Here is a 27,817-nt window from a genome sequence, read left to right as displayed (position 1 = left end):
GTATTCATAAAAGCCTATCTACTGTGAAGAACTGCTCCCTGCAAGTCACCTCACTCCATGGTACGCTGCACCCATGCAAATATTGCCATATTGCAGAAATTGTAACGCGGGATAACAAGGTGCTCCTGCCTTCAAATTAAAAGCACAAAGTCTGTTGAATGGGTTAAATAACGAAAAGTAAGTAAATATTCAGGCCAGGCGTACATAGCGACACTCTCCAACGAAATGATGCTTACTGTAGTAAACAACGGATTCATTCTGTTTTTTGACCCTCAAAAAACAGTTAAGCATGTTGCAATCCGAAAAGACAGATAACATCCACGTTACAGTGGCAGTTATTTTGAAAGTCGAAACCGGAAGTTCTCTTTAACGGCGTTAGCTTGTCAGTCGCATAGCGCGTGCTGTGAGGCAGGTGACAACCGTTGCCTGGCAGACGTACAGTTACAGTACCGGAGCACTGCCTCCTCTACCGCAGCCTGACGGCCGACAACCACCGCCGCTTCACGGATTAATATCACACCGAGAGACTCTACCTGCGGCGGGACTGTCTCATCTCCGAGTCAGCGCCAGAGGACAATGTTTCTCCTGCAGTACACCGGTAGGCTGCTCTAACTAACCTCTCGCCGTCACTCGTTACACACCGAAAGCAGGAGTGACATTCGTGGGAAATGTATTTAAAGTGTGACATTATCCGGTAAATGGTGACTAAACTGAGTCGCGTTTTCCCGGTATTTTTACCCTATTGATACCATGGTGTTCCTGGGGTTACCCAACAGTTTATTTAGGTAACGAGGTATTTGATTAGCTAACGTTATAAAGATGTAGAAATATCATAACTATTCTATTATCTATATTCATTGCTGTGAGGATATGAGGATGGACAGTCTCAATCTTTTGAATTATCCCTTTTAACTAATACCATACTGTTTCTGTAATAATATACCATGTAATGTAGAAAAGTTTAAGTTAACAGTGGCCTTATCCCATTCTTGGGCTATCCCTAAACTTGCTCCATGATATGTAAAAGTTTATATTCCTCCAAAACTTTATTACAGGATTAGTTTACCTCCGTTTGTAATGAATTTCATCTTGCTCATTTGACTTTATAATGTCCTCCATCCCTCCTCTCATCCTGTGAGCGATGGGGGAACTCAGGGGAAGTGTGATGTAAGTGTTGAAAAATCATTTGATTTGGCTTGGATAGAGATAAACAAAGTTAACTTTATCAGACTCTCCAGCCACAGATCAGATAGGCGTGCATGGCTGGTGGATCCTAAATCTTCTCCTTTTTTCCCCCCTCTAACCCACATTAGAGACATTTCAGTGTATTCCCAGACAGTATGGTCATCTGTAACTAGGTGGTAATGGGTATTTAAAAACCTTAAAAACAAGCATCTGTATGCTTTTATTCATTAACCCCAGTTAATGATCAAGCCCCCAGAGCTCCCTTTGGAAACCACTGGGCTCAGCTTTATATTGCCTGCTAGATTAAAGTCATCTAGGGTCTTAAGTGGAGTGCTGCTGACTCTGTATTTTTCCTGCATTTATTTTCCTAATTTCCTCGTGATCCTTTAACTCTAGTAAAATAAAACGGTTTACCACAGTCTCTTAACAATTGGGGAATCACACAATCCAAGAACTTCCCACTAAGACGCTTACAATTTTATTTAAACTCTCTTTGTTCGCCGCTTTAGCTGCCTCCGGTTTATAGTGCTGTGATTTATTTAAAAACTGACTCCAGGTCTCTCACCGCTTGTGTGATGATGGATAAGTGCTCATAATTTGATGATTATTTCCCTCAGTTACTAACAAGCCAAGTTTTGAGAATATGTAAGCAAACATTTTGTGAAGGAGTAGCTCTGTAGACACAGTTTATGGTCTTACTCGGACCTGTTGTTTGTGGACTTGATACTGTATTTAGCAGACAGGTATTGAACTGAACTCTTGAACCCACTGAAGATACTAGTGTCAGAGTGAACAGTGTCAAATTAAACTACAGCTGCAATTAACAATTATTTTAATTAGCGATTAATCTGCTGGTTATATTCTCGCTTAAATTCACCGCTAAGTTTAGGTCCATTTTCTGGGAATACTACTCAACCTGTGGAAATATTTGGACAGTGTCCTCTGTGGCTCTGGGGTATATTTGTCAAATCTGATAAAATAACCCTCATTACGTCATCAGGGATAGCTCACCTTGGGCTTAGGCTTCATCAGAAAGACTATTTTACAAACTGGGGGCGTGGAGTTTGAAAGACACTGTCGTTTACCAAGCAGGGAGTGTTTAATGAACATATGCTACTGGTTGCATTGTGTATGATCCAGTATCATACTGGGGACTAAAAGTAAGGATATCCCGACCTCTGCTGCATTGATTTTGGTGGAGTACCTGTAGTCTATAAAGTGTCAGAACATAGTGAACAAACCATAGTTACGTGTTCAATTGCTTATGTTGAAATAAATAAATAAACTAAACGCCGAACGTATTAAAGCAATGTTGTGCCGAACGTCATTGGTGCCATTAGTTCAACCTCCGAAAAAGCAGATGAAGTGATTTCTAAAACTGATGTTTTATGGTAATGTTTCCTGACTCCTCTAGCGATGGAACAAAGTCTTCCCCACTCCCAAGAATGTGATGGGCGACATCCTTGCATCCATCACTATAAGTGGAGGCTTAGTGGCCTCAGGAGCAACCATGGTTGAGTTAAGGTCCATCATTCCCTGTGACAGCCATTTACCTCCACACTGCACCGATCCTCTCTCTGATCAATGAGCGGGGCATTGTTGGATTGCCTTCAGGATGGGAGGGGGCTGTCAAAGGGGGTTGACGGAAATACGGAGAGATAGATAGAGAGAGATAGAGATTGAAAGAGTGAGCGAGTACTGGATATCGACTCTGTTTTGAGTTCGCTGTGGCCCCAGGATAATGGTGCTGGTATAGCTAAATTAAAGCACAATTGAATGAAGAGTGAGATATTGTGTGAGTGTGAAGAGATTTGTCAGCTTTGGAAAAAAATCTCCCTTTTAAATGAGGAAACGTAAGCTCAGTTTTGCTAACAATTCGGCAGTAAGTGTGCGTCTTGTAACAATGGCTATGGGGAAAAGAGGCAGTATAATGAAATGTGAAAATATGAGTCAGAGATAAAGGAAGCTCCGGTTCTGTGAGTACCGCCGGCGCTATCACTGTTTGGGAATGGAGGATTCAGGAGGGTACGCTGCTGAAAGGCTGTGATGCTCAGCTCTAGTAACCTGGTTATGGATCATTCAGCAGCGCCAGGAAGGCCCAGGAAGACATGGCGCCTCCTAGCTGTTTAACTCCTGAGCTTGGTTTCTTCAGCGATGAGTCGCTCTTCATGTCTTACTGTGGTCCAGTCTTTGAAGAGCTGTGCCAATGCTGTTATCAAGAGCCAAAGGGTGAAGATAAATAAATTATGCTGACAAATTGTGTGCTTTGATCTGAATGACTCTCCACTGGGTTTCTTCAACTCGACTTAACTTTATTTATACAACACCTTTCATACAAACATGCAGCCCCAAAGTGCTTCACATGACAAACTGACATTAGTGTCTGCAGAGAATTATGTGCATCATGTATTAGTAGATGGGGCAGAGTGAATAATTAGAGTAAGGAATGACTTTGGTCAACATGTTCACATTAGATATCTGTGGAATGAATTGCTGTTGAACATTAAGTTAGAAATATTTTCAGGTATAGGCATTAAAGACTGAACCGTTCAAGTAAGAAATCAGAACTGTTTGGTTTGCTAGTCACGGGTTGGGGCGTGTATGTATGTATCAGGGGTGGGTGATACATTAAAACTTTACAACCTGCCACCGTCAGTCCATCAATTCGGGATTGCCGATATATTTGTGCACCGGCGCCCCCCCGACCTCACTGAACCATCTTTATTAGTCTTTACACTGTTCCAACAATCACCAATTCTGGTGTATAATCTTCTAACAGAGTTAGAGGTGAAAATATTCTGTTTCTACGCGCTGCCGCTCCGATGCCCCAGCCCCCTCGCTCCTCTACCTTCTTCTCTGCCTGTCCCTCCCCTGTCCCGGGCTGTCCCTGCTATGTCCCCATCTCCCCCGGAGTCTTGTTTGGAGCCTTTGTGAATCACCTTGTTACTGTATCCCCTGTCGTCAAACTAGTGGAAATAAACCTTGAATTCACCACAGTTAGATGTGAAAATACAATGGCTCTACAGCTGCTTTTCCTCTCACTCGTTCTGTCACTGAGCAGCTCTCATTTCTCAGAGGCAAAATAAAATGACAAAAATCGTTCGATGGACTGAGCCAATCGCCAATAGCCAATGTATTCATCCAATCGGCAAATTCAAATATTGCTCAGCGACAGATATGCAGCCCTCTGCAGTCATAGAAGATGTGGGATTTCAGCACATGATTAGTAATGTGGCTATTTTTATATAAAAATAACAAAGCAGCATTTTATTGTTTTCACTAATTAGAAAACCTATTCTTTTAATTAAAATGAAGTATGTGTGAAGTTAAGTGTGAAGTGTTACTGATGTTATTAGCTAGAATTTTGTGAAAGCAAACAGTTTTTTTCCCAAATAAATGAAAAGGCTGTTGAAATCCTGCTCTACCAACAACCTATTGAACCAAAACATATGTGATATGAACCGACCTGAGCTGGTGTAAAGATGTGTTCCAAGAGAAAGCATTAGTAATTTTTTAAACTGCTTATAGTGCCTCTTAAAGCCCAGGAGGTTGGTTTGTTTGTTGTCTGGAGAGCATTAATAAGCAACTAAACAATGGAGTGAACAGTGTCACCAGGAGTAATGTAGATACATACTCACTTTGACTGACAGCATAACATAGTCAGAGTATGATGTTAACATTAGCTTCACCTTACTGGGCTTTAACACCAAAAGTGCACGTTTGATATTAGTTTGAGCCCCAATACACTGACCTCCACAATGCACGTCCAGTGGGATTCTGTTCATTTCTATTACTTTCACTGTGGTAGAATGTAACTCCATTTTAACTTTCTTTCATTGTGTCTGCACAAAGTAACTCTCACCTCAACTCTTAGTGGGGTTTCCCCTCAAGGCAGAGAGTAATTATTTAAAGCCGAATCTGAGGAATATCTCAGAACTAAAAAGACTTATGAAGACAGCAGAGCCATCATCGAATTTGGTTCTTGAGGATAAATTTTCATAATGCATTTTATACATGTGAAGGTAGCCTTTATAAATGCAGTTTGAACTCTTTTGCATCTAATTTATGAAAGTCATCTCTTTTGAGCAGGGAATCTGACAAGGAGCTTAAGTGAATCCCTAAACAGCTCTTCTTATCTTGTTAAGTCTTCGTTTCAGAAAGGCAATGATAGAAACCTTATTCCTCTGACATTTGCCCCCAGAGCTCATTAGAGTCCTCATTTAAACGCCCCTTCCTGCAAGAAACAGGTGAAAGATAACATTTTTATTTTGGTCGAGGCAGTAAACCATGTCAGTGGCTTGTTTGTCTCTAAATGAGTTTGTAATTTTCACTCTGCCCCCTCTTGTATTTGAGTACCTCACATGCATCTGATGTACTGTTGTTACACCCACAAAGCAATTGTTTGGAAAATTGTTTTTTCCCTCTCTTTTTTTTTTTTTAAACTTGTAGGGAGGTGTAAAAAATGTTCCTGTTACAGATAGAGAGATGCTTTTACATCAGAATTTGGTGTATATTGGTGCTTTTCCCACAATTACTACCACTGCAGTAGACAGCCGCTATTGAGCGCTGCCATTGTGCATTCACACTGCTGGCAACTTTGTTGATGGGTTGCTCTTTTCTGACTGATTGTGGGCGGTGGGAGAGGCAAAGTTTTGAACAAGCACTGTACATCATGTAGTTTCTTGGCTTTGTTTTACCCTCTGTGGTAGATTGCAATAGATATTGGGGCTAATTAGATCGGATTTATTGGAAATTAACTTAAATGCTAAATTATTGATGGAGGCAAGTTGGCAACCGTTCCCTAGTCATTGTTTTTAAAACCTGTATTCTTGCAATCTTTTGAATAAAAATAATAGGGTAGCAGACAGCCTTGAAAGGCTGCAATCAGCTTCATAAAAAATCAACACAGAAGGAGAACAAGGAAGCACACACATCTGCTGATTGCAGATAAGTGCAGAAAGGTTTGCTGTGGACAAGATTTCTGGCCCAACATGCTGACTTTGGCCACATTTCTGAGTTCTGTGAAGGCAAGGTAACTGCTTACCATTACAATGGCTTAATATTTAGCCAATCAGAATGAATGAATGGAGCTTTTCTACTTTGCATCTAACTAGTTGAGCAGGTAGAAGCCTTTTTTTGTCATCTGAAGCTGTTTTAAGAATATGATAAAAAAGGATCATGCCTTTATACTTCACCAATTGTCAAGCTCTCCCAGTGGAAATAAGATACAAGTATGGAGACACTAAAGTAAATAGAGGAAATATATTATGCTGCAGCAATTGCTGTTGTGAAGTGTGATTTGACAGTCCTTTAGAGCAGCAGTAAATGGTGGAACATTTTTTATTTGGACAAACTTGGAATTCTTCAGCTCCCTAGGAACTTGATGCATCCTCTTTTATAGACTGGTAAGTTATTCATCAAACAAGTGAATAAGTGGGGGTAAATAATGAAAGCAAACTAATGAAAGCAATAATGAAAAGTGAAATATTCAGATGAATAACTCTGTGGGGATATACAATATAATAACAGTTGTTGCTATCCCAGTTCATTATATTTTATATAATGAGAGAAACCGCTACACAGTTGGATGGATCGTAATGTTATTTTATACTGGACACTGCAGTACATTGTAATGGAAGCAACAGCAGTCCTGTAATAAATACTGATAAATGTAACCTTTGTGAATCGTTTTTAATTGTTACACACTGTGTCTGAGAGGTGTTATAAACTAAATAGTCATTTGATGCTGAAAAACTACACCCTCAGACACTGGAAAAAGCATTCTGCTCCGTTTATTTCATCATCAGGAACTATTCAGCTTTTCTTAATTCATAACAACAAAGCCAGTATAGAAAAACTTGTTGAAATTTGAAAGCTTGAAAGAGGAATTTCAAGTTTTTGATGGTTACACTTTAGTAAAATTTTCTTGCATTTTCAACACTCCACCAAGCCGAGTTTCATACCTCTGAATCACTTTTCACATCTTTGATTTTACAGCTATTCAAATGATTTCAAATGGAGACGTTGTATACCACAGTCAGAAAAAAGGCTAGATTGACGCAGCCAAATTTTGGCTGTAAAGTCAACTTATCAGCTTATTTCTTTGACTGGCATGAAAAAATGTTATCCTCTCCTACTAACTACTATTCTGTGTCAATGCAATATGATGTCGGAGTGAAGTCGCTCACTCCTGGTTGGTTGAGGCCAAACCAAACAAAAAAAACACCCTCTTATCAAACCAAAAATGTTCAGACGTGAACACGATATCAGTCTGAATAATGAAGTGAAACAAAAGTGCAATTCAGTCTGGGGCCTGTTTCACCAAATTTGTAACATGCATGCCATCTGTGATTTATGACGTGACACGTATTGACACCTTTCACTCCATAGTTGCGACGCTTGCATTAGCATGTAAAAGCCTTGTAGTACAACGCTGCCATTATTCACACATTGGGTTTGTGAGACCTCATTATCAAGCTGCAAGTCTTAATTTCTCAGTGAATGAATGTTGTGGCAGTAGTATTTCTCTGCAATGCCTCTATTCGAATATCTGTTTGTGTCCGTGAGATTGTTCTTGGCTGGCCTTGTCTTCCATCTGAGACATTCAGCAGATGAGTGGGATTTTTTTCACCAGTACCAGAATCAGTTCATTTGAAGAGCAGTGTGAAGGATCGCATGGTTGAACACTGTGAGTGTCAGCAGAATCAGGAGCAACTTGGCAGCCTAGAGATGTTTTTGGATCAGCTCTGGCACTCTCTGGGCCTCCACCACCTGATTGATGGAGCTGTTTGTTCCTAATCACTTCAGAGATAAAGTACCATGCAAGGAATGTTGAAAGTGGATCTAAGGACTCTGCAGCAGCAGGTGCATGAGCTACACCAGAGTTTGGGCAATAACTTCAAATTGTCTCATTGCTTCACAACTCATCCAGTTTCTCCCTGTGGCTTGCTTTTATTAGGTAATGGCTGTTGTTTTAGTCTGCCACTAATGTTCAGGTGTCTGTGTTTGCCAGGAACTCAATCTGGGATGGTCTGATTGTTCAGCTTTGTGATCTTTTTGGAGGTTCACAAAGCTGAACAATCAGTATTATGCGGTGACTTATCTAATTCAACAGATAAGTCAATTTTAGTGAAGCTGGTATCAGTTCAGTTACAGAGTTTGTGTGGTAAATCAATATGTGGACGGATTGCCCATCCAGAAATGTTGAGTATGCAAACAATCCCTTCCTGAGTTTGAAGGGGTCAGACTGAAAACTGTGAGAGAAGACAGAATAGAAAAGGCTAATTTAGGACAAGAACAAGAGAAAGGAAATCGTAAGGTAGGGGATAGGTGAGAATAGAAAAATGAAAAGAATGGATAGGAATAGATGGAAGACGCTGGATTAGGCCGTTCACCAGGGAGCCACTCTGTGATTACACCTCAACAGACTTTTTTTGTAATTTCTGTTCTCACATATCATCTTGAGATAGAATCCCTCACTCAGCTGCGTCAATATGAGGATTCACCTCAGCCTGTCAGTATAAGCCTCTGTGTGGTAGGAAGGACAGAGATGGACTCATAGATCCTGCGTGAATGAAGACAGCAAAAGACAGCTACATCCAGACTTAACGTCGGGCCTGGACATCCCTTCTTCCCCAGTTTCCCTTTCAAACTAGAGCATGTGCGGGAACACTGTTGTGGTTGCAGTGGAGCAGCAAGACTGTAGTCAGCATTACTGTGACTATCGCCTTCACTGCACAGTGGCCTCTTTCAAGAAACAAAGTGATGCTGAGATTTTGCTGTGATTCTGGCATTTTTCTCTCTACAGCAATGCCAGGATAAACAATTGGAAATAGCACAACACAGGCTATGATGGATTACTGTAAGGATGAAGCACACTACATCAGAATGTGCCTGCGACCGCTGCTGCTGCTGCTGCTGCTGCAGTGGATGGAGTCCACTGTATATGTGGGAATATATGGGCACTAGCAGCTACTTTAAACTGTAAATTCAAATTAGTCAAATTTACTTCACGCTGTTGTTGAGTGTTAATAGTGGTTGATACTGGATTTTTGAGGTTTATACCGACAATGATTGATTATATTAAAAACTTTACGTATAACATAAACAACATATTTTTGACAGGTGTCCTGTCAGTGCTCTTTGGTGGACACAACGTGTAATGCCTAACCCAAACACTATATCGAATACACCTCAAACTTATTTTTGCATTTCTGTACTGTACTGTAATTGCAAAATATATCTTGACACCAACACCTATATCTGTGTTAAGCTAATATTGTCTCATAGGTTGTCACTTGTTCATCTGACAGACCGTTTCTATGAATGTATAAATCTACACAAACTTAAAAACTTAACGAGGCCTCATCCACTACATTGTTTTACACTCTGAGGCTGGAATTATGATGCTCTGAAGATACATGTAGCCCTGCAGTTTTGTCCAATCACCGCAACTTTACTGCAAATATGACCAGTCATTGTAGTTTCCTTTGTAAAACATTGAGCCATGTGTCACCAAACTGTAACTTCGTCGTTTCTAATTGTGAAGATGCAGACGTGCCACTGGACATCTCACATTTCCCCTTCAATCAGTGCAGTTCTATTCTCACTGGAACAAGTTGCCTTCTGAATGAATGAATTATACCAAACCCCCTGGAGGGACTGGGACATAGGAGGATCGCAGGGGCTTCCAGGGGAGCACCCACCACCCCAAATCTTAACAGCACGTGTTGCTTCATACTTGGGATGCGTAATGCATAAAAAAACATAAATGTGTTACATCGTACAAGAATAAAAGATGCTAAAAGCTAGATGGCTCCTAATTGAATTTTCTGATTTTTTAAAATCCAATTATTAAAAATATATTAGCTCTCATTCTATTTGATAGATTTGACTATGTTTATATAACACGCCCTTTCCTGAAGACATTGATATGTTGAACATTTTTCCCATAGAGACAATGGTCAAACACTGAGGTTGTGGTTCAGTGGTTCGGCAAAGGAAAAAAACAGCTTCCACTGAGATTACTTGTCTGAAAAGCAGCCATGTCTCCAACATAATAGACATAGGATGCCTTGAGGGGTGTTTATGGCAGCTTGAGGATGAACAGGGACATGAACACCTGCATGACACAGAAAAAGCTTGAACACTGAAAAACGAACCATAATGGCGAAGGAGAGAATACGGACTTGTTGACGGTGTTGGTTGATTCTTGTCCTTAGGGGCAGTCTGGAATTGAGTGAAGAACATCCCTATACGCTTCACTGAATGAGAGTGGATTTTTATTTCCCTCCTGGAACTAAAAAACCATGGACGGGTTGTTTGTGGAATCAAGAGCTGCTCCAGATTAGAAGCTAAAATTACTGAAATATGGAGGAACCTCGTGGCAGCTTGGTAATTTTCCATTTACCCGAGAGGGCTTCTCTGGGAGTCATATATTGGAATTTTTGCCCTGTTTGCTGTAAACATCCTACCTCTTGACAGACCCCCACTGTGCAGACCCCTTCACAGAAGAAGCTCTATCTAATATGTCACATAGAGCAGCAATGAAGGATTCATTGTGTGAACTCAAAAGGAGCCCTGTACCTGAGTGTTTACTGCCCTGAGCTTGACCAGCGTCAGACTCCTGCTGTTTGGATAACTTTGTGGATTTTTGTGCGATCAGCACATCTCACTGACCAAAATTTGTTCAGGTGCTTTTTTGAAGTCTTCTCGTGGAATGAACTGTGGTCACCATTTACAAGAAGGTGATACACTGCCATAACATTTCAAGAGGAAGGCAAAACAGCTTTCATTTGAGGTGTTAATGTTTTGCTCTGTCTGTTTCTGACCAGTGAAAATGCACTACATCAGGCACTCAGAAATTCTCTTTCAGTCTAAAATGTCTCTTGGCCGTATGATTATTTTTGCTTTCTATTATTTCTTACACCACTTAATTTGGCTGCTCTCTTGGTAAATCCTCACCAAATTAGTGGTTGTTTTTCAGTTGTTTGCTTTTGTGGCAGTCTTTTGCATATTTGCACCTGTAGTATTTACTCACTTCTCACTTGTATCTTAGTTTATCAACACTCTTTCTCTTTGATTGTGTTTCATCAATATTACACATGAAAAACTCATAATTTGTAAGTGACATTTGGTGCACATGTTGCAGATTATTACCCTCAAGACTGTAATACTCATACAGGGTTTCCTGAAACTGGTTAGCAGAGGTGGTAAGCGGTGACAACCAATCATGTTACAGCATCCATATCGTTTGTTGCAACATGTTCAATTGGTGATTACAACTACTTTGGCCTGGTGTCTGACCCGCAGTGTTGAGTTGTTTTTTTTTTCACACATCAGCACTTGATTGTGACTGATTGGGTTGCTTGTCTCTACTTTTTGCAACGCAAAAACGTTTGATTAACCACTGTGACCAGAACATACAGTGTAATCGATAAAACGATCACCTACTGAGCTGAATCAGACCTATAGTCCTGAGACATCTCATCCAGATATCAGTGTAGTTTCTAGATGACAGTTTAAACTGTTGCCTTACTCATAAAATATGTGGAAGGGTGGAGATGTAGTGCCACTGCATGTTTGATCTGAAGCCAAATTTCATATAAATGTATAAATTCTTTTCTGTCATTGGTGGTGGCGCTCTTTATTTCAGGTGAAGCAGGGGGCCTCCACTGTAAAAAACGAAACTCTGCACATAAAAATCTTAGTAACATTAAGTTACACTTGCATGAATATTTAAGTGTATAATGTCATACTTTATTTAGTTTGTTTCTCCCACAATCACGGTTTTTACATTTGAAAATGCGATGTGATAAGGTACTGCTTCCCTAAAACTTAAGTGAGGTAAAAGAATAAGAAAAAGTTTATTAACAAGTTTTAGTACATCTCCCCCTAACCTTGCAGGGCAGCAGAATCTATGCATTTGCAGCCAAACTGCAGTGGCAGTGAACCAGTCAGTGTCCTTTGAGGAAGCTCTGGCATCTATGGGGGTGGGCGCTAGGGATGACGCAGCGAGAAACTGTGTCACACCTAGCTTGTACATATTTTGCAGGCTATTTGTCTGAAGTCTTTAATATACATACATTATATAGGCAGATGGAGAAATCTTTTCATTTTGGGGTAATATGCTGACAATTATTTTCTGGCATCTCATTTCAGAATCTCTCTGTTGTCAGAACTACAAAAATTGTATGGTCAAACATTTACTTCCCTGTAACTCCAAGAAAGTCTTTCTATGTGATGCTGTTATGCAATACCATTTCAAAACATCTACCAGAGAAAATTAGAACATGAAGATGGAAGCAACAAAAATCCAGCAAAAGACATCAGCTCCTATGGTTCCTGTCAGGGCTCATTTATTCACCTCTCATGCTTATGTGAGTCCTTGCAGCCTTCTCGCCATGTGAATTCTCATCTACATTCACATCTCTCCTCTGCCGCCTGTGGCTCTGCATCCAAACACCTTCCCGGTGGGGTTTGCTGTCTGCGTTTCACTGCATCCCTCATTGATTTGGCCTCGTCTGTGAGCTGAGGAGACCTCCACCTGGGTCAGCCCAATCTGAATCCCTCTTTAGGCTGCGGGCTGCAGGTCTCAAACAGTTCAGATGCCCCCTCTGATTATCTTCTGAGCCTAAGGAAATAAAAACTGTGTGATAAAATAAAATTACTATTATGCTGTATGTGGAGAAACTGTCAATATCTTCCTCAGTGCACTCTGCCTTTTGGCAAGACCTCCAACAGCTCAGCAGGAGGTAAGATGAAGAAAACGGCAACATCAAAGACCTGAAGTCAAGTTACCCATTTAGTGCTGTTATTAATAAGATGAACTATGATAAAAATACAGCACACTGTTCCTTATAGTAGCCCAGGTTTTAATTAGATGAAATGTGAAAATAGAGCCAAAAATAAAAATTTCCAGAGGCAGGAGGAAAGCTAACAAACAATGACACACAGTAGGATTCTGTCCTTTTCCTCCTTTTGTCTCACCTCCCCTCCCACCCACACTCAGTCTTTTTCTCCTTTTTATCTCAGCACATTGAGCATTTTACACCAACCTGGCCTGACCATGGCCTCCTGCAGGTGACAGATGCCTGTGGGATCTGAGTCATCATTGCTGCATTCCTGCATCTCATTTCACCAGTCCTTTGATGGATGTGCTCTCCATCTCTCTATGTCTTTTAGCGTGACAGTGTTGCTAAGTGAGTGGAATACAAGAAAACAGTTTGCTCCTTAACTTTCAATGTATATGTGAAAGTCTCTCCAGGCAGACCTTGGAGTCCTTGCTCCCTAAGGAGCATCACACAGCTGCAATGGACAGCTCCCACTGTGCTCCAGCTCCGGTGGAGATAATCTCCCTGTCAGCAGCCTGTCTCTCTCCCAGATGTCAACTGATGCCAACTGTTGTGTACCTTCAGTTTGCACTCCCACAGTGCTGTCAGCAAACGCTCATCTCACCATTTTCTGTACACATGCCAAACACACTGCATACATTTCTGCACCTCAGTGTTTGGGCCTTGAATGCTGGAAGGTATGAATGTGTTTAATGACCTCTTAATGTTGGTGCTGTGTGTTGCAATTTAATATGAATAAATTACCATTTTCATCTTGAAAAATTAGTATAATTAACAAGAACAGTCCAAAGTTGAGAAGATGGCAGCCTCCACATTTAAATAAGAGTCTACAGCCATGTTAGCGGCTCTATGAGGCTGTACTTAGGCACAGAGATGTAAACCATCTAGTAGATGTTGAGATATTTTGCAGAATAACTGAAAACATCCTCTGGTTCATCCTCTGTGCACTGTGAATGTCTGGTCAGAATTTGATGAGGAGTATGGCTAAAAACAGGTACACAGTTGTATGTTGTGCATCTAATTCCTCTCCAATAGCTTCAGTCTTTTCTGTTTTTCATATCAGACCTCATGATCTATAGATGTCTTTGAGCTGGGAGACAACAACCTTTAAGAACTTTAATAAACAAAATAAACTCACCAAATGTCAAGAATGGAAATAAAATGAAATCAAACCATCTTTATTAGTCCCTACAGTATGCCAACAATCACCAACTCTGGTGTTAGATGTGAAAATATTTTAGCTCTATGTGCTGTCATTGCCTCATTGATGCCTCCGACTTCCCCACTCCTCTACCCGCTTCATGCCTCTCCTATCCTGGCCTGTCCCTCTCCTGTGTCTCCCCCCAGAGTTAGAGTCACTTTGTAGCTGTATCCCCTGTCATCAAACTAGTCAAAATAAACCCTGAATTCACCGCAGTCAGATGTAAAAATACACTGGCTCTACAGCTGGTTTTCCTCTCACTTGTTTAGTGGCTCAGTGTGTGTACTGCACCGCTGGACGTCTGTCTCTGAGTGTCTCTCATTCTTCGGAGGCAAACCATTAAATTAGCTAAATAAAATGACAAAAAACTCTCAAAAAAATAGCTGATATGTTCGTCTAATCAAGCAATCCTAATGCATGTTGTTCTCTGTGAAAGCTGAATCTTTGTTGACAGGTACCAGCAGCAGCTGACTGACATCATGACACAGAACAAACCCATTACAGAGAGGAAGCTAATTGGTTTCACAAATCAGGTGAGAGCTCCGGGTTTGTAGTGGCACTGGCCTTTATGGGTAATATTTCATGGACTGTTTGTCAGAGGTAGTTTGCAGGTAGGTAGGAACTGGCACAGCAGAGAGCACCAGGGGAGCATCTGTGTTCATTCCTTACCTTTTGTAGCACTTTTACTGAGCAAAAACCACTGGTGAGCAATGAGTCACTGTGATACCACTCAGCCCCAAAGCCCCTGCAGCATTGGCTGCAATGATACATGCTTTTGAAGGCAATTAAAGCTTTGACTTATTGTCTAAAATGAAGACCAGGCTAAGTAATTTCTGATGGCCATTACCAAATCCTCTTAAATCAAAGTGCATTTGAAACTGCATTAAGTGACTCATTTGTTTGGATTACATTTCCAATGAGAATCACACAAGTTACTGCCCCTCTTCCTGTTGTACTGCAGCAACAAGCTCTGGCCATTGACAAGGACTAAGCTGGGAAGATGAAAGACCTCCAGAGGAATGTCATCTACAGAGTTTTTGTACTTCATAAAAGCGGAGGCCATTTGAACTGAATGGAAAGGTCAGAGCATATGGCTTGGCACAGTATGAGATGACCCCTTTCTCACTCCATCTCTGTCTTGTGCTCTTTATTATGGCAGAGTGAGCAGGCTTTTCTTGCTGCCAGAGAAATAGTGGTACTGCATCTCCTGGGTCACAGGAGAGGACAATGCCTAGATGTCAGAAGTAGCCAAAGACTCCAGCTGCATCCTTTCAGATTTTCTCCCTTATCCCTCGTCTCACTGTGCCGCTGACACCAGTCCAAACAAGATCCACCAAGGCGGGAAGGAATGAGGATTAATTGTTTTCTGCAGGTACAGAGGGCAATACCAGCGGTCTGCTTATCGGGCCCCCATTGAGATTCCATATGCTGGGTGAAATCTGTTCCTTTTCTCACGACGAGTTGGCTGGAGAGTGTTGGGTCTGCAATCAGGACTGGAAAAGAACTCCAGAGCAGCACACTGTGGCTCACCTCCCAGCAGAACAGCCATCCAAACCCAGAAATCCTGCCATCCACTTGGCTTAATCAAACTGACAAACATCTAAATAAAGTATTAGATAAACAGTGGGATTGTGGTTGTTGTTGAAGACATCGGGTCTTTGGCGCCTCAGTCTTAGCCTTTCCTTCAAGAACATCTTTTATTATTAATATCTGAAGCTAGATTCAATGAAAAGGTGAAATTTCAGATGTATTAGGTGAATATATTTGTGTGCTTGAATGTAGTGAGGCCTTGAGAGCACTGCTTTGCTTACTTGGTCAACTTGCTACAGTGTTTTCCCTTTTTCAATTTCTGCTTGTCCTTGCTGTGAAGATTGGTTTGTGACAGTTCTAAGATAAATGGCTTATGTCCCGTGGAACATATTTTATTTTGCTTTGTCCAGTATATCATGCCAATAAATCAACAGTATGTGTGTAACCTCCCCGACTGTTGCCAGCACCGCTTGGGGCGTGCCAGATTTGGTCAACAGCTGAATGATAAATTCCCTTTTTGAGGGCCACAGGAATATGTGGGTGTTGCCGGGCTGATTTATTAAAGACAAAACACAATGTGAGTAGAGGAGTTTCGTTACTGATGGGAATGAGAATGATATCTGCTGTTGCCCCTGGCAGATATGGAAGGGGTGATGTCACCGTAGGTGAGCGCGGGATTGTCTGATTGGATGGACTATCGAAGCCGATGCAAATGCAGCGGGATACGGCAACCAAATCGCTCCCTCCAGAGGGATTTTCACTCCAGGCAAAAGCATTTTGCCTCCATAAACAGAGTCAAACAATCTCTTCATCCATACTAATCTCTGCATACTTATTTCGCTTTAATAACTATATAACAGCATTGAGCACTGAGTTAAATCCAGCTTCCCAGTGCTGACTATTTATTGCCAACGGTAATTCACTTCTTTCTTAAAATCAGCGCAGAGGATTTATATCCTTAATTGGATATTTAAACTTAATATATAGTGTAAACATAATTTGATGAGTTGGAAGCTCATCAACACATTTTGCTCTGTCAAAATATTTAAAGCCACAGATTGTTTCAGTTTAGCCTGATCATGTAAGGCTGTCCCTTGCATTCGCATCAAAGCACTCATTAGTGGAACTCTTCTCTTATGTCTGCACAACATCTGCTACATGGGAGTATCTTTAAGGTTCCCACATATATAAGGTACAGCAAATATATACTCATACTATACAGATGGTTATAAATACAGTAGCCCTCCCCCCAATATAAAAATAAAGCACACAATAGGTTGATTCAATGAGATTCAATGTGAATGTGTGTAGTTCTACTGTATGAATGTGAGAAAACAATGGTGTGCATGCTCTGCAAAGCTAGTTTTTCTGAGAAAAATAGTCCTGTTTTCACAAAGTGGTGATTGATAATGTGGAAACATTAGCCCACTACTGTGTGTTTGAAAGAGAGAGAGAGAGAGAGAGAGAGAGAGAGAGAGAGAGAGAGAGAGAGAGATACTAATTGTCAGTGGGACAAGAGAGAGCCCTGCTCACCAACTCACAGACATTTTCACTGTCAACTTAATATAACAGCTTTGGATTGAAGCCTCACATCTGTTACTCCCTATGGCATATCAGTATTCATACAGCCCCTTACATTCAATTAGCTTACTGTTCACCACAGTCATATACACACACACACACACACACACACACACACACACACACACACACACACACACACACACACACCCCATCTTGCAGATGACCTTCAGCTTGCCATATGCCTGTGTGCATACTGTAATTGCTGTATTGGAAAGCATACTGCTGTGGTTGTGACAACTTCACAACAACCTACAGTAGGAATAAATACTTGTGTTTTTCTGTTTTAAATGCAGTGGGCCCCTGAATACATGCCTCTCTATAGTTTAGCCTTATAAATGCAGTGAGGAGGAAGAGAAGGGACAGAAGAGGTGGAGGGTGAGTAAAGAATGCAACGTACTTGGTGTTGTTAACCCATGCTGTATACTTACATGCTGACTGTGATCTCCCACATCGCAATCTGGCCAATAGCTGGCAGTGTAAGCTGGTTTTCTTTGCTGGTCCTATGGTCAACATTTTTGTAAATACGCTTTCTTGTCGAGAGTTAGATGAAAAGTCAGACAGAGGCAAGTTGTTTACCCACTGTTTCTAGTCTGTGTGCTTAGCTAAGCTACCTGACTGCTGGTGTTTACTTCCATGTTTACTATACAGGCATAAGTCTAAGCGAACTGTAATTCCTAAAATGTTCCCTTTTACGTTAGTTGTGTGGGTCAAATGGATTTTTGTATTATTGTAAGCAGATTGTGGATATGTCAGAACATTTGAGGTGCTTTTTTCATTAATTTGTAGTGTGCTTTCATGATGAGGATTTAACAGGTGATTGTAAGAAGTAAGTCAGTAAGTAAGAAGATGGGATTCATGAGGTAAAACTACATGTTATGTTTAAGCCAGCATATCTAAACATGTAAAATCCTTTCTTCCCTGTTTATCTACTCCTTGTTAAATGACTCATCACTCACTTTCTTTTTTATTTTGAACATATGAGAGACCTAACCTTTTTATAGCAGGAAAATATTAACAGTATAAACCTGATCTTTATATAAACTTTGCATGAAAAAAAATGAAACCAGAAAGCAGCGGATCTCCGAAGGGGGGGAAACTATTGAACCCATACATAATAAGGAGGACTGCCTCCAGAGCAGCGGTGTTTAGAGACCAGCAGGACCACAGTGATTTATTACATCACTGATAAAAAAAATGTTAGTTGTGTTTCCAGGTCATTTGCCCACTTTGGCTGTAAAAGAGGGCTTCTAACAAATAGCATGCAGCTTACATTGATTGTAGGTATCAATAATGAAGGATATTTACTGTTGCCTATTGCTGAAATTATTTCATAAAATTTCTGACAGTGATTGATGTAATACACTGTTGCAGGCATATTACCTTCGTTGCTGCCCTGAGGAGAGATGAGATGACTTTGAAGATCTTTTCACAGCCTCAATGTGATGACATACTGTCATATCAATACAAAGTGCCTACTGGGACTTCATGCGGTGGCAATGTGCCTTAAGGGCAGTGATAACCCTTTACATTTACACTTGTGTACATTTTCTCGAGATTTCTCTTTGCAGTCCCTTTTTGTATCATAGCTGCAGTCTTATATTTCCATTTTACAGTGTTTATGTTACCACATTCATTTTTGTTTTTCTTTCTTAATAGAACATGAATGTGACTAATTTACTAAAGCCACATAGTTTTAGAAATGGCTGCCAAATTGGAGACTGGCCGTCATCTTTTGGTTGCCAGGGTTGACAGAATGGTTAATAGCTTCTTCATTTATAAATATTTGAATTGGTGGTAATAAGGATTTGGATTAATTATGCTACATATTTTAGAAATTAAAGTTATCAAGACTGGTTTTACGCAAATAGATTTTACGCAGTCATATCATAAAATGCACGTGCGCGCGCGCACACACACACACACAGACACAGACAGTTCATAGAGAAACATTGTATCGAGTACAACCAAGTGCATCTGCTTCTCTAACAATGCAATATAAAAAGAGCATAATATACTTCATTGGGGTCAATTGTAGGTGAAATGGCTGAAGAAAGTAGTCTGACCTTTACTGCTTATTCACATTATTTTGTAAAAACAGCTAAATGCTAAACTTTGACCCGAGCTACAGTGACCTTTGTGGGGGTCAATTGCTGTTGACCACTGCTTGCACTGAAAGATGGATGAAAAAGTAGCCTATTTCTGAATTTCAAGAGTTAAAATTGGCCTCATTTTTTAGACCAGAGAAAAAGTACGTATAGGCCTGTTCTCCTGGCAAAATATCAGCTGGCAGACACAGCTACCAGGTTTGTTACAAAGACACTGTCTGGGTCTCTCAAATGTTGCCAACTACTACTAGCGACATACCATTTCATATCATTTGTGGTATTTTTTGTCACATTTTTTTTGTCATTTTAAGTTGTTTTGATGCAGAGATGCTGAATAAGTTCAGGCTACCGTTAAGTTTCAAAGCTTTGCCTGATGAAAACAAGCTAGAAGAAACACAGCCCTGAAAAATCAATGCTGCATACATTTATGCCGAAACTGTAAACAGTTGCATAGTTAGACCTCCAGCAGACTGAGAGCAACACGTTCATCCCATTGTTTTCCACAGCAATATTCACTTGCCCCTTTAGCCATGCATTGCTTCAACAGTGGCAATGTTGTTCTGTCGGTTGGTAATAATTGTTAATAATTAAACACTATGAATAACCTTAGATTTGCAATTTTTCAAGACTGTAAGTGAACCTTTAGTCTTTAACAGTATTTCTTTGGCTCTGGTTGATTAATATTTTTACAGCAGTGTCCAGAGAAGTCACACCTCTCAGTTCATATGGTTTAGTCAAGTTAGTTTTTGAAATACAGCAGGCACTCCTTCCTCCGGGCTCTAGATCTGCAGTTTTTGTAAGGGGAATTCATTTTCTGTTTCATGACTTGTCTTGGCTTAACTTGTCAAAATACTGTGTTTAGAAACCTAAAAACAGCTATTATTTACTCAAATTGGTAGCTGGTAGTTTTGAGAACAATAGCAATGTAATACCGGAAAAAACAATGACTGAAGAAGTTTGGTCATGTTATTGATACAGAATAACGGATATTTAATTAAAAAATCAGCAGACCTTCAGGCAGTAGAGGCTGGCACATGACTTGTTGTTTTCTCTCATCTAATCTCTCTGTAAGACCAGATAATTAATGGTGGTGTGGCAGGGGAGCCCATAGCCATTAATGGAATGGATTCAGCTTGTTTACCCAACTTACTCCTTGTCCTGTAGTTTCCTAATGAGGATGTGGGTAAGGGCGAGACATCACCATGGTTATCGGGCATTTGGGTCTGTGGCATCAGTCAGACGCTCCTTGTAGACAATCACAAGGCTCTAGAGAGGAATAATGATCTTGAACTATACGTGATGGCATGCAGGAAGTATCGCTGTGGGCCAGAAGCTGTAGAGTGATGACGAAAGTAGTCTCCATAGGATTAGCATTGATACAGTACTATAATTACCTTCTCATTATTGTTTTGTTTCAGCCACAAATAATTAAACTAAGTAAAATGCATCAAGGAATAATGTTTGAAAATATTTGTATTGTTTTACACTAAAATTTGACAATGTTGTTCTTTTTGCTGAGCACAATTGTTCTTTATTTAACTGTTTCCAAAAAATACTGATCAAAACAAAATACAAATAGCATAATAGGGGGGAAACAGAAAACTTTAATGCTAAAAAAATATATAATATACACTCCTTTAAAATAACAATAAGACAGATGAACCTCCACCACCAAACACCTGTAGAGTAAAATTGAGTATTTAAAAAAGGCTGTTTGAAATCATATTAGAATGTAAAATATATTCAGGTTGGAAGGAAACGTCAGTTGAGTATCAATCATCACATCTGAGTCGAGGTAAGGCATCTATGGAGGCTCCCATATCTTCCTGAACACAGTGGGTCTTTTCCTTCCACTGCAGAGGATCTTCTCTGGAGTTCAGTATGAATTCATTGTTACAATGGTTTTGCGAGTTGCGGAGGTCAGATTATGAAAATGCATTTTTACCAGGTGTACTGGCAAGTAAAGTGCTTGTTTTGAATGGGTTAAAGCCACCTGTGATCCAAACTTTAGGATCATGTGGAATATTTTAGATTATTTCTGAGGTCATTTTGGTAATATATTTCCGAAACCATGCAATCATTGGGCATTGCCTTATCACATGTAAAAGATCTCCATTAATAATTTTGCATTAAATGTGACCATTTTAGCCAACAAAGTAAAACACTAGCATGGCAGCAGTTTTCCTGGATATAAATTATTACACACTGTTCATTCAGTCAAATTAATATAGCTATTCAATTAGTACATGTTTGTCGTTAAGTGACAAGTTTGTTTCCTGGATGCTATTGACTCCTCCAGCTGGGCACGTAGCCTGCAGGTAAACAGACCAGTGTGGAGATGAGAGATGTGCCCAGGGCAGAGTTGCTCCTGCGGGGACCTTGCTGTTCAAATCCCCCTGCAGAGCAACTAGCTGACAAAAGCCTGTGAGGAGGTGAGCTGTCAGATGCCGAGACAGTCTGTTAGCCCTCTACACATCTGAAAGGCAGGAGATTGCGCAGACCTTTTGAAACTAAGCAATATGAGGTAGAGAAAAGTCTTACTCTAGGTGTATAAGCCAGTCTATGCACAGTACAAGTGAATTACAATTGTATCAGAGCATAATAAGTGGGTGGTTGTAGCCTGGATTGGTAAAATGTATGTGCAGGAAGAATCTCTTTCCTACCTCAGTGGTCACTACTAAGATAGCCTAAAGGAAGGTTATTTTATCTGTGTTTCTCCACTGGAGTTGGTCGTAGGGCAGCAATAGGAGAAAGTAATTGCTCTGGGCAAATCCCAGGTGTGAATATCTATTATTACACTATATAGCTATAACTGGCCATAGGTGTAAACTAGTGCTGTCAAACAATTAAAATATTTAATATAGTTAATAGTTAACTCACAATTAATCGCAATGAATCGCACATTTTTATCTATTCTAAATTTCTTTTGGTCCCATTATTTTTTCTCATTTTAATGGAAAAGTGGATCGGCTTGATTTGTGCAAATGTTGTTTTTATTGAAAAATCATCCATTGTCGCCTGGCTTTGACGAGGGGGCGGAGAATTCGCATCAGCTGTGTGTTTGGCCATCAAGTGGTATTTCAGACTGGACGTGCTGCGATGATAGCTCAGTTCACAACGACAAAACACACAGATCACTTTGGTCTTGTCAATGGAAACATTTGGCAACTTTTTAAAAGTAAACTTTCCATTCAGAATATAATTGGCCTCCATTTCGGCGTCTCGCGCTCGCCATCCACTCAAAACGTAACGTCTACTACTCTTAAACAAGTGTGTGCGGCGTGCCTGTTGTTTTGTTTGTTGTTGTTGTAGTTTTTCTAACATTACTAGTTGTTGCAACAGCATGTGAAAAAAACTACAAAGTTAAACAAACGTTAACCGCGTGGTAAAAAAATTGACGCCGTCAAAATGGATTTGCGTTAACGCCGTTAATAGCTTGTTTAACTGACAGCACTAGTGTAAACCTAAGGGTTTGTGGAAAAGCAGCTTTCAAGTCAAGTCATCATTAAAAAATGTCTCGGGGTAACAGTACATTATTGATGTTGATGGCTTGATTTTCCTGTAATGACTCCACATACAAATCCATTGCGTAGCTCTCAGATAAGTAATGTCTTCAATGCATTTCAAAATTTTATTGCTTTTGAAGGTAAAACCAGAATACGCCTTTTATTTTATACAACAGTGGTATAATTGGTTCGCAAGATTTGGGAGTTTTGAGATGTTGTAACAATTTGTTTTAACAACGATTCGATTCGTATCACGATTCGTGGTTGTCAATACGATTCTAGGACGATATTGGTTCAATTCGAACGATATGATCCGAAACGATTCAGTGACTTGAAATCGATTCAGTAACTTTGTAGCCAAAAGTTCCACCAGTGTGGCTGTAATAAATACCTGGATACTGGACAGTGCAGGTGAAGTTTCCTAGATTCCTGGTGTGTCTTGTAAGGGAATCAGATCTTTGCAGATAAACTTGGCAATTGTTGCCGTGATGTTTTTCGTCCGAGCTGAGTTTTGGCCTAGTCTCTGACTAAACATGCAGGCGAGGCCTGAGGCTTCTGCAGAGCTGACTTTACCTTGCGCTGCTGCTGCAGCGGGAATGCTGCAAGGGGTGCCTGGACAGTCCGTGTTGTGTGAAATCCCATGGCGCCTTAGTAGGTGGTTGGAGAGATTTGTCGTGTTGCCGTTGTACTTTACTTGACCCCTTACATATCCTACAAACAGCGAGCGACTTATTTAGAACATTTCCGTCTTTGCAAAAGCCAAAGTGTTTCCACACACTGGACCGCAATGGTGGCTTAATAATTTCTCGCTTGTCTGCATCTCCTCTGCCATCCGCCATGCTATGTTTTGTTGTCTTCTTAAATTTGCGCTGCTGCTAGGGTGGCCATTTCCTTCACATCAAAAAGGAGGACACTTTGCATACAAAGGGACACGCAAGCAGATATTTGTTTGGTATGATCCAGTTTTAAATTTGAATGTTTTTCCACCAGATTACATAAAGGTGCATACACATACCACATAGCTAATAATAAATATACAAGATACAGCTCATGACAACGTGCCCTTCCAATTCAGATTACATAGGTCTAATAAACATCATACAGAAACTGTTCTTACTGTTATTATTTCGATAGATAAAAAAAAAAAAAAAAATACAACATCTTCTGTTTCAGATGTATAGGCTTTCCTAGGCAGTCACAGATGGACTGGAGTATCTGAGTCCATCTGTGACTGTGAGTCCTCAAGGTTGCTTCACATAGGCAAGTCAGAGGCAGGTCAGAAGCTGGACAGAGGCAGGACAGAGGCTGGTTGAGGCAGGCCACAGAAGGCTACTTTTTGTCACAAACCCGTGTTCTTTTGCCCATTACGGGTTAAAGGAGGTCTTTCGCTTCAGAATTTTCTGAATTTCAGTCCAACAACCGACGTTAGCTAACGTTACGTTCTCTGTAGCTGAGAGCTTGATTGACAGCCTGGTGGGAACAACTGTGTTGATAGGTCACCACATGAAAATGTAACCAATGAAATTACTTATTTTGACACAGCTTTTTTGACACACATTTTTGGCCAATAAGTGTTAAACTAACAAGGTAATGTGTCAAAAGGCGGACCTTTTTTGTTATTTTCTCAAAAGGAGGACAAATGAGTGTCCGGCTTAAGGCTGCGCCTGCAGCTGGACAAGGGTTTTAAAAGCCGGACCGTCCGGCCTAAGGCCGGACGAATGGCCACCCTAGCTGCTGCTGGCATGTGGCGATGACGTCACACATAGGCAGACTGAATCGAGTAACGTGTAACGCCTTTATCATTAAAAGTGCTAAGAAAAAACACATCCATATAAAGTCTGACCTGCTTAAATCCAATGCGTTATTTCCTAGTATCGATACAATCGATTGATTAGCTTTTAAAACGATGTTAGATCGACATATGTCGTCCGGAAGGCCAACTTGCCGAGCACAGATCGATGTAGTTGGATCATACGAATATAAATCGATACATCGATGTAGTAGATCAATCGTTACACCCCTATTGTAAACCATATCTCTTTAGCTCTTTGGCTGATTAATCCAATATATTATGGTCAGGCTTGATCCACTGTCAGTTTTATATACTTGAATCTGGCTTTGCAGGCTCTATCAGATTATGACTATGTAAGAAAAATACTAGTGAGTAGTAGTTGGTGTATTTGACACATTTTCCCCCTTGTAAACATTGAACCATTCAAAATTGACCTACTCTACAGAATAACTTCATAACTTTTATGCCGCTTCTGATTTTCTGTGCCTAGGGGACATAAGAACTAGGAAACTGTTTGGAAAAAATCTGGATATTTTTCAACAAAAATAGTAACTAAATATGATGAGCCTCAGTAACTTCTTGGTAATGGGCTCCCTGGGTCTCTGCAGCGGGATGTTCTGTGCCAAGTCAGGTGGAGTTCAGATCTTCGGCTGACTGGCACAAATATAGTCACTTTATCACTTTATCCACTTTTATGTCGCTTTGTTGTAGCCTGTGCCTAACAGCGACTGCTCATCAGTCCTCTCTTTAATTGGCTGACACATTTGCCTCTCTTTCACTCATTTTAATGTGCTATGTTAGTGCTGGTCAGGGGACCTCTCACTGCGCCGCCTCTGGCGTTGGCTTGATGTGACTGGGTTATCAAGGGAGTAGCCTGGTTGCAAAGAAGAAGAGTCTGTAAGGCAAGTGAGCTCAAACCTGACAAGCCTCCATGCCATCTCCTCATTTAGATGGCTTTTTGTCACTGTTAATTATCTTGCCTTTTTGCTGCAGTGCCGCTGCAAAATAAAGAAGCAGGGGTTTGATGCCAACTGCTGCTCTTCTATTTTTTGCTCAAGACAGACTGAAGTGCCCAAAGCCCTTTTTTTTCCTCCACTGTGGTTACTCAAATGAACAGTTTCAGAGAAAAACAGGTCAATGTACTGTGACTGCCTCTAAGGAGATGAAACAACAAGATGTTATTTTTCCTCTCAGTCCACCGTTAAGCAAACACATCACAGATTTTACAAATTTAGACATATGAATCATTTTCCTTTGTCTTTATTCAGTAACAGTACAATACACATCACATCCCTTGGTGTTCCACTATGGAGGGTTTCTTATAGGCTCTTTGCCATGTGTGTTGGCAGAGCTCCTTTGATTCTGTGTTCATTATTTCCTCTCATTTTGACAATATTAACTACGTGAAAATGAATAGTCAAGCTGGTGAAAACCACTGGTTCATTAGCCCATGCCATGAATCATTTAGCTCCCAGCGTCTTCATTTCATTTGTTTTAAATTATTTTTTTCTCCTACTGTTAACAAATCTGTTATGCCACCCACATCAGATTAGCGTGGTGGAATACTAGCATTGCACCAGAACAACCAACAAAAAATATAGTTTAACACCATTCAGTTGAATAGTCCTGACACAAGCTATGACTATTAATACACGATATCACAGAGGGCATGGTGTTGTCCTCTACATAGTGGTGTGAAAAATGGGGATCAGGTGGCAGAGGTGTCATGTAGACAGTGAACGCTTGTGGAGGCGCATTCAGGATCGGTGGATTAATCATAGGCTGTTCGGCTGGTCCCCTCACATTTTTTACCGCCTTTTTTTGTTCTCTTTGGTATTTCTCTTGTCCACATCTGGTTCTGTCTCATAAGGCATGCGGCTCTAAGGTGGATAGAGGCTATGGTTTATAACAGCTATAAAATGGCACAGAGGGCACCAATGGAGGGCTTTCCCATGAATCACTGCTACATTAATTTGCATTGACCATCATAACTCTTACAGAGCCATTTCAGAGCTTTGCTACAGGGAATGAGCTGGAAGGTACTTTATATTACAGTTCAGAGGATCAATTCTCTGTTGAAGTTCTCTGAAGAACTGCACAAATATAAAGCTTTGACTCTAGCTTTTCCCCAAAAATTTTTTTGTTCTTTGTAAGCGTTTTGTCTTTTTTTTTTCTTTTACCAACATATTCATACAGTTATTTCAGTCTTTTCTCAAATAATCATCTTGCATGATTCACATGTCCCTGGGTGATCTTTTCAGAGTGAAAAGAGGTTAAGCTGCTTAAGCTCTCTTTTTATATCAACACTCTTCTATTATTATAGTTTGGATAAGATGAGAAACAGGCCTCAAGTAATCCTGAGAATAATTAAAACTGTACAGCTCAGATTCCTGGGTTGAAGAAGTGTGACTTTCAGGAAGCCAAGTGCAGAATTTTCTCATTAACATATTACTGTAAATTCTGTTTTAATGACAAATTGTATTATTAGAAAGAAATGCCTCTGTCTGCATTGTAAGGATTAGATACAACAATTTTTTTCGGGGGGTTTCATTTGGTCCTGTGTTGTTTATGACAGTGTCTCTGAAAATCCCTTCTAGTAATTCAGGAGGTTTTATCCAGAAAACAATTATTATGTGCTTTAAAAGTTCGGATTAATCATGAGACAAATAGAGGCACCGATCCGATTTGTCGGATTGGTATCATTGCCAATACTGACCTGATTAAAAGGGAACTCTACTGATTTTACACAGTCTGTTTACAGGTATTGGGGACTCCTACTGCATACTGTATGGAAAAAGTTTTATAAAGTTGTTTGTGGCTCAAAGGAGAGCTGTGCAAATTGCCCCAAGTGTTGTCAGTTGAGTCAGCATCAGTTGGGGCTGAAGACTACAAGTTTAAAAAAGAGCTGGAGGTGTGGAGTTACAAAGGAATGAAGCTGACAGATATCTGTAGCTTGCCCCTCATTTCTGCTTCAGGCTGGCCGTTCAAGGCTACATTGGCCGCTACTAGGATAACACACCTGAATCTCCGACTGAACTGTTGAGCAGTCGAGTTGAGTTGTG

At 40.4% G+C, this 27,817-nt stretch overlaps 1 protein-coding gene across 2 annotated transcripts in view; it reads left to right on the top strand.

Annotated features, from left to right (window-relative positions):
- The first annotated feature begins 370 nt into the window (after positions 1-370).
- LOC127374768 (ecto-NOX disulfide-thiol exchanger 2-like) overlaps positions 371-27,817 on the top strand; it is a 166,421-nt gene continuing 138,974 nt past the window's right edge. For both annotated transcript variants that reach the window (XM_051420344.1, XM_051420343.1), the window contains exon 1: positions 371-598. In XM_051420344.1, coding sequence (XP_051276304.1) covers positions 577-598 — 22 coding nt within the window. In that variant the 5' untranslated portion in view covers positions 371-576. The remainder of the gene's footprint in view (positions 599-27,817) is intronic.

Source organism: Dicentrarchus labrax, unplaced genomic scaffold (assembly GCF_905237075.1).
Source record: "Dicentrarchus labrax unplaced genomic scaffold, dlabrax2021, whole genome shotgun sequence".
Lineage (NCBI taxonomy): Eukaryota > Metazoa > Chordata > Actinopteri > Moronidae > Dicentrarchus > Dicentrarchus labrax.
This window is presented reverse-complemented; position numbering and strand designations above follow the sequence as displayed.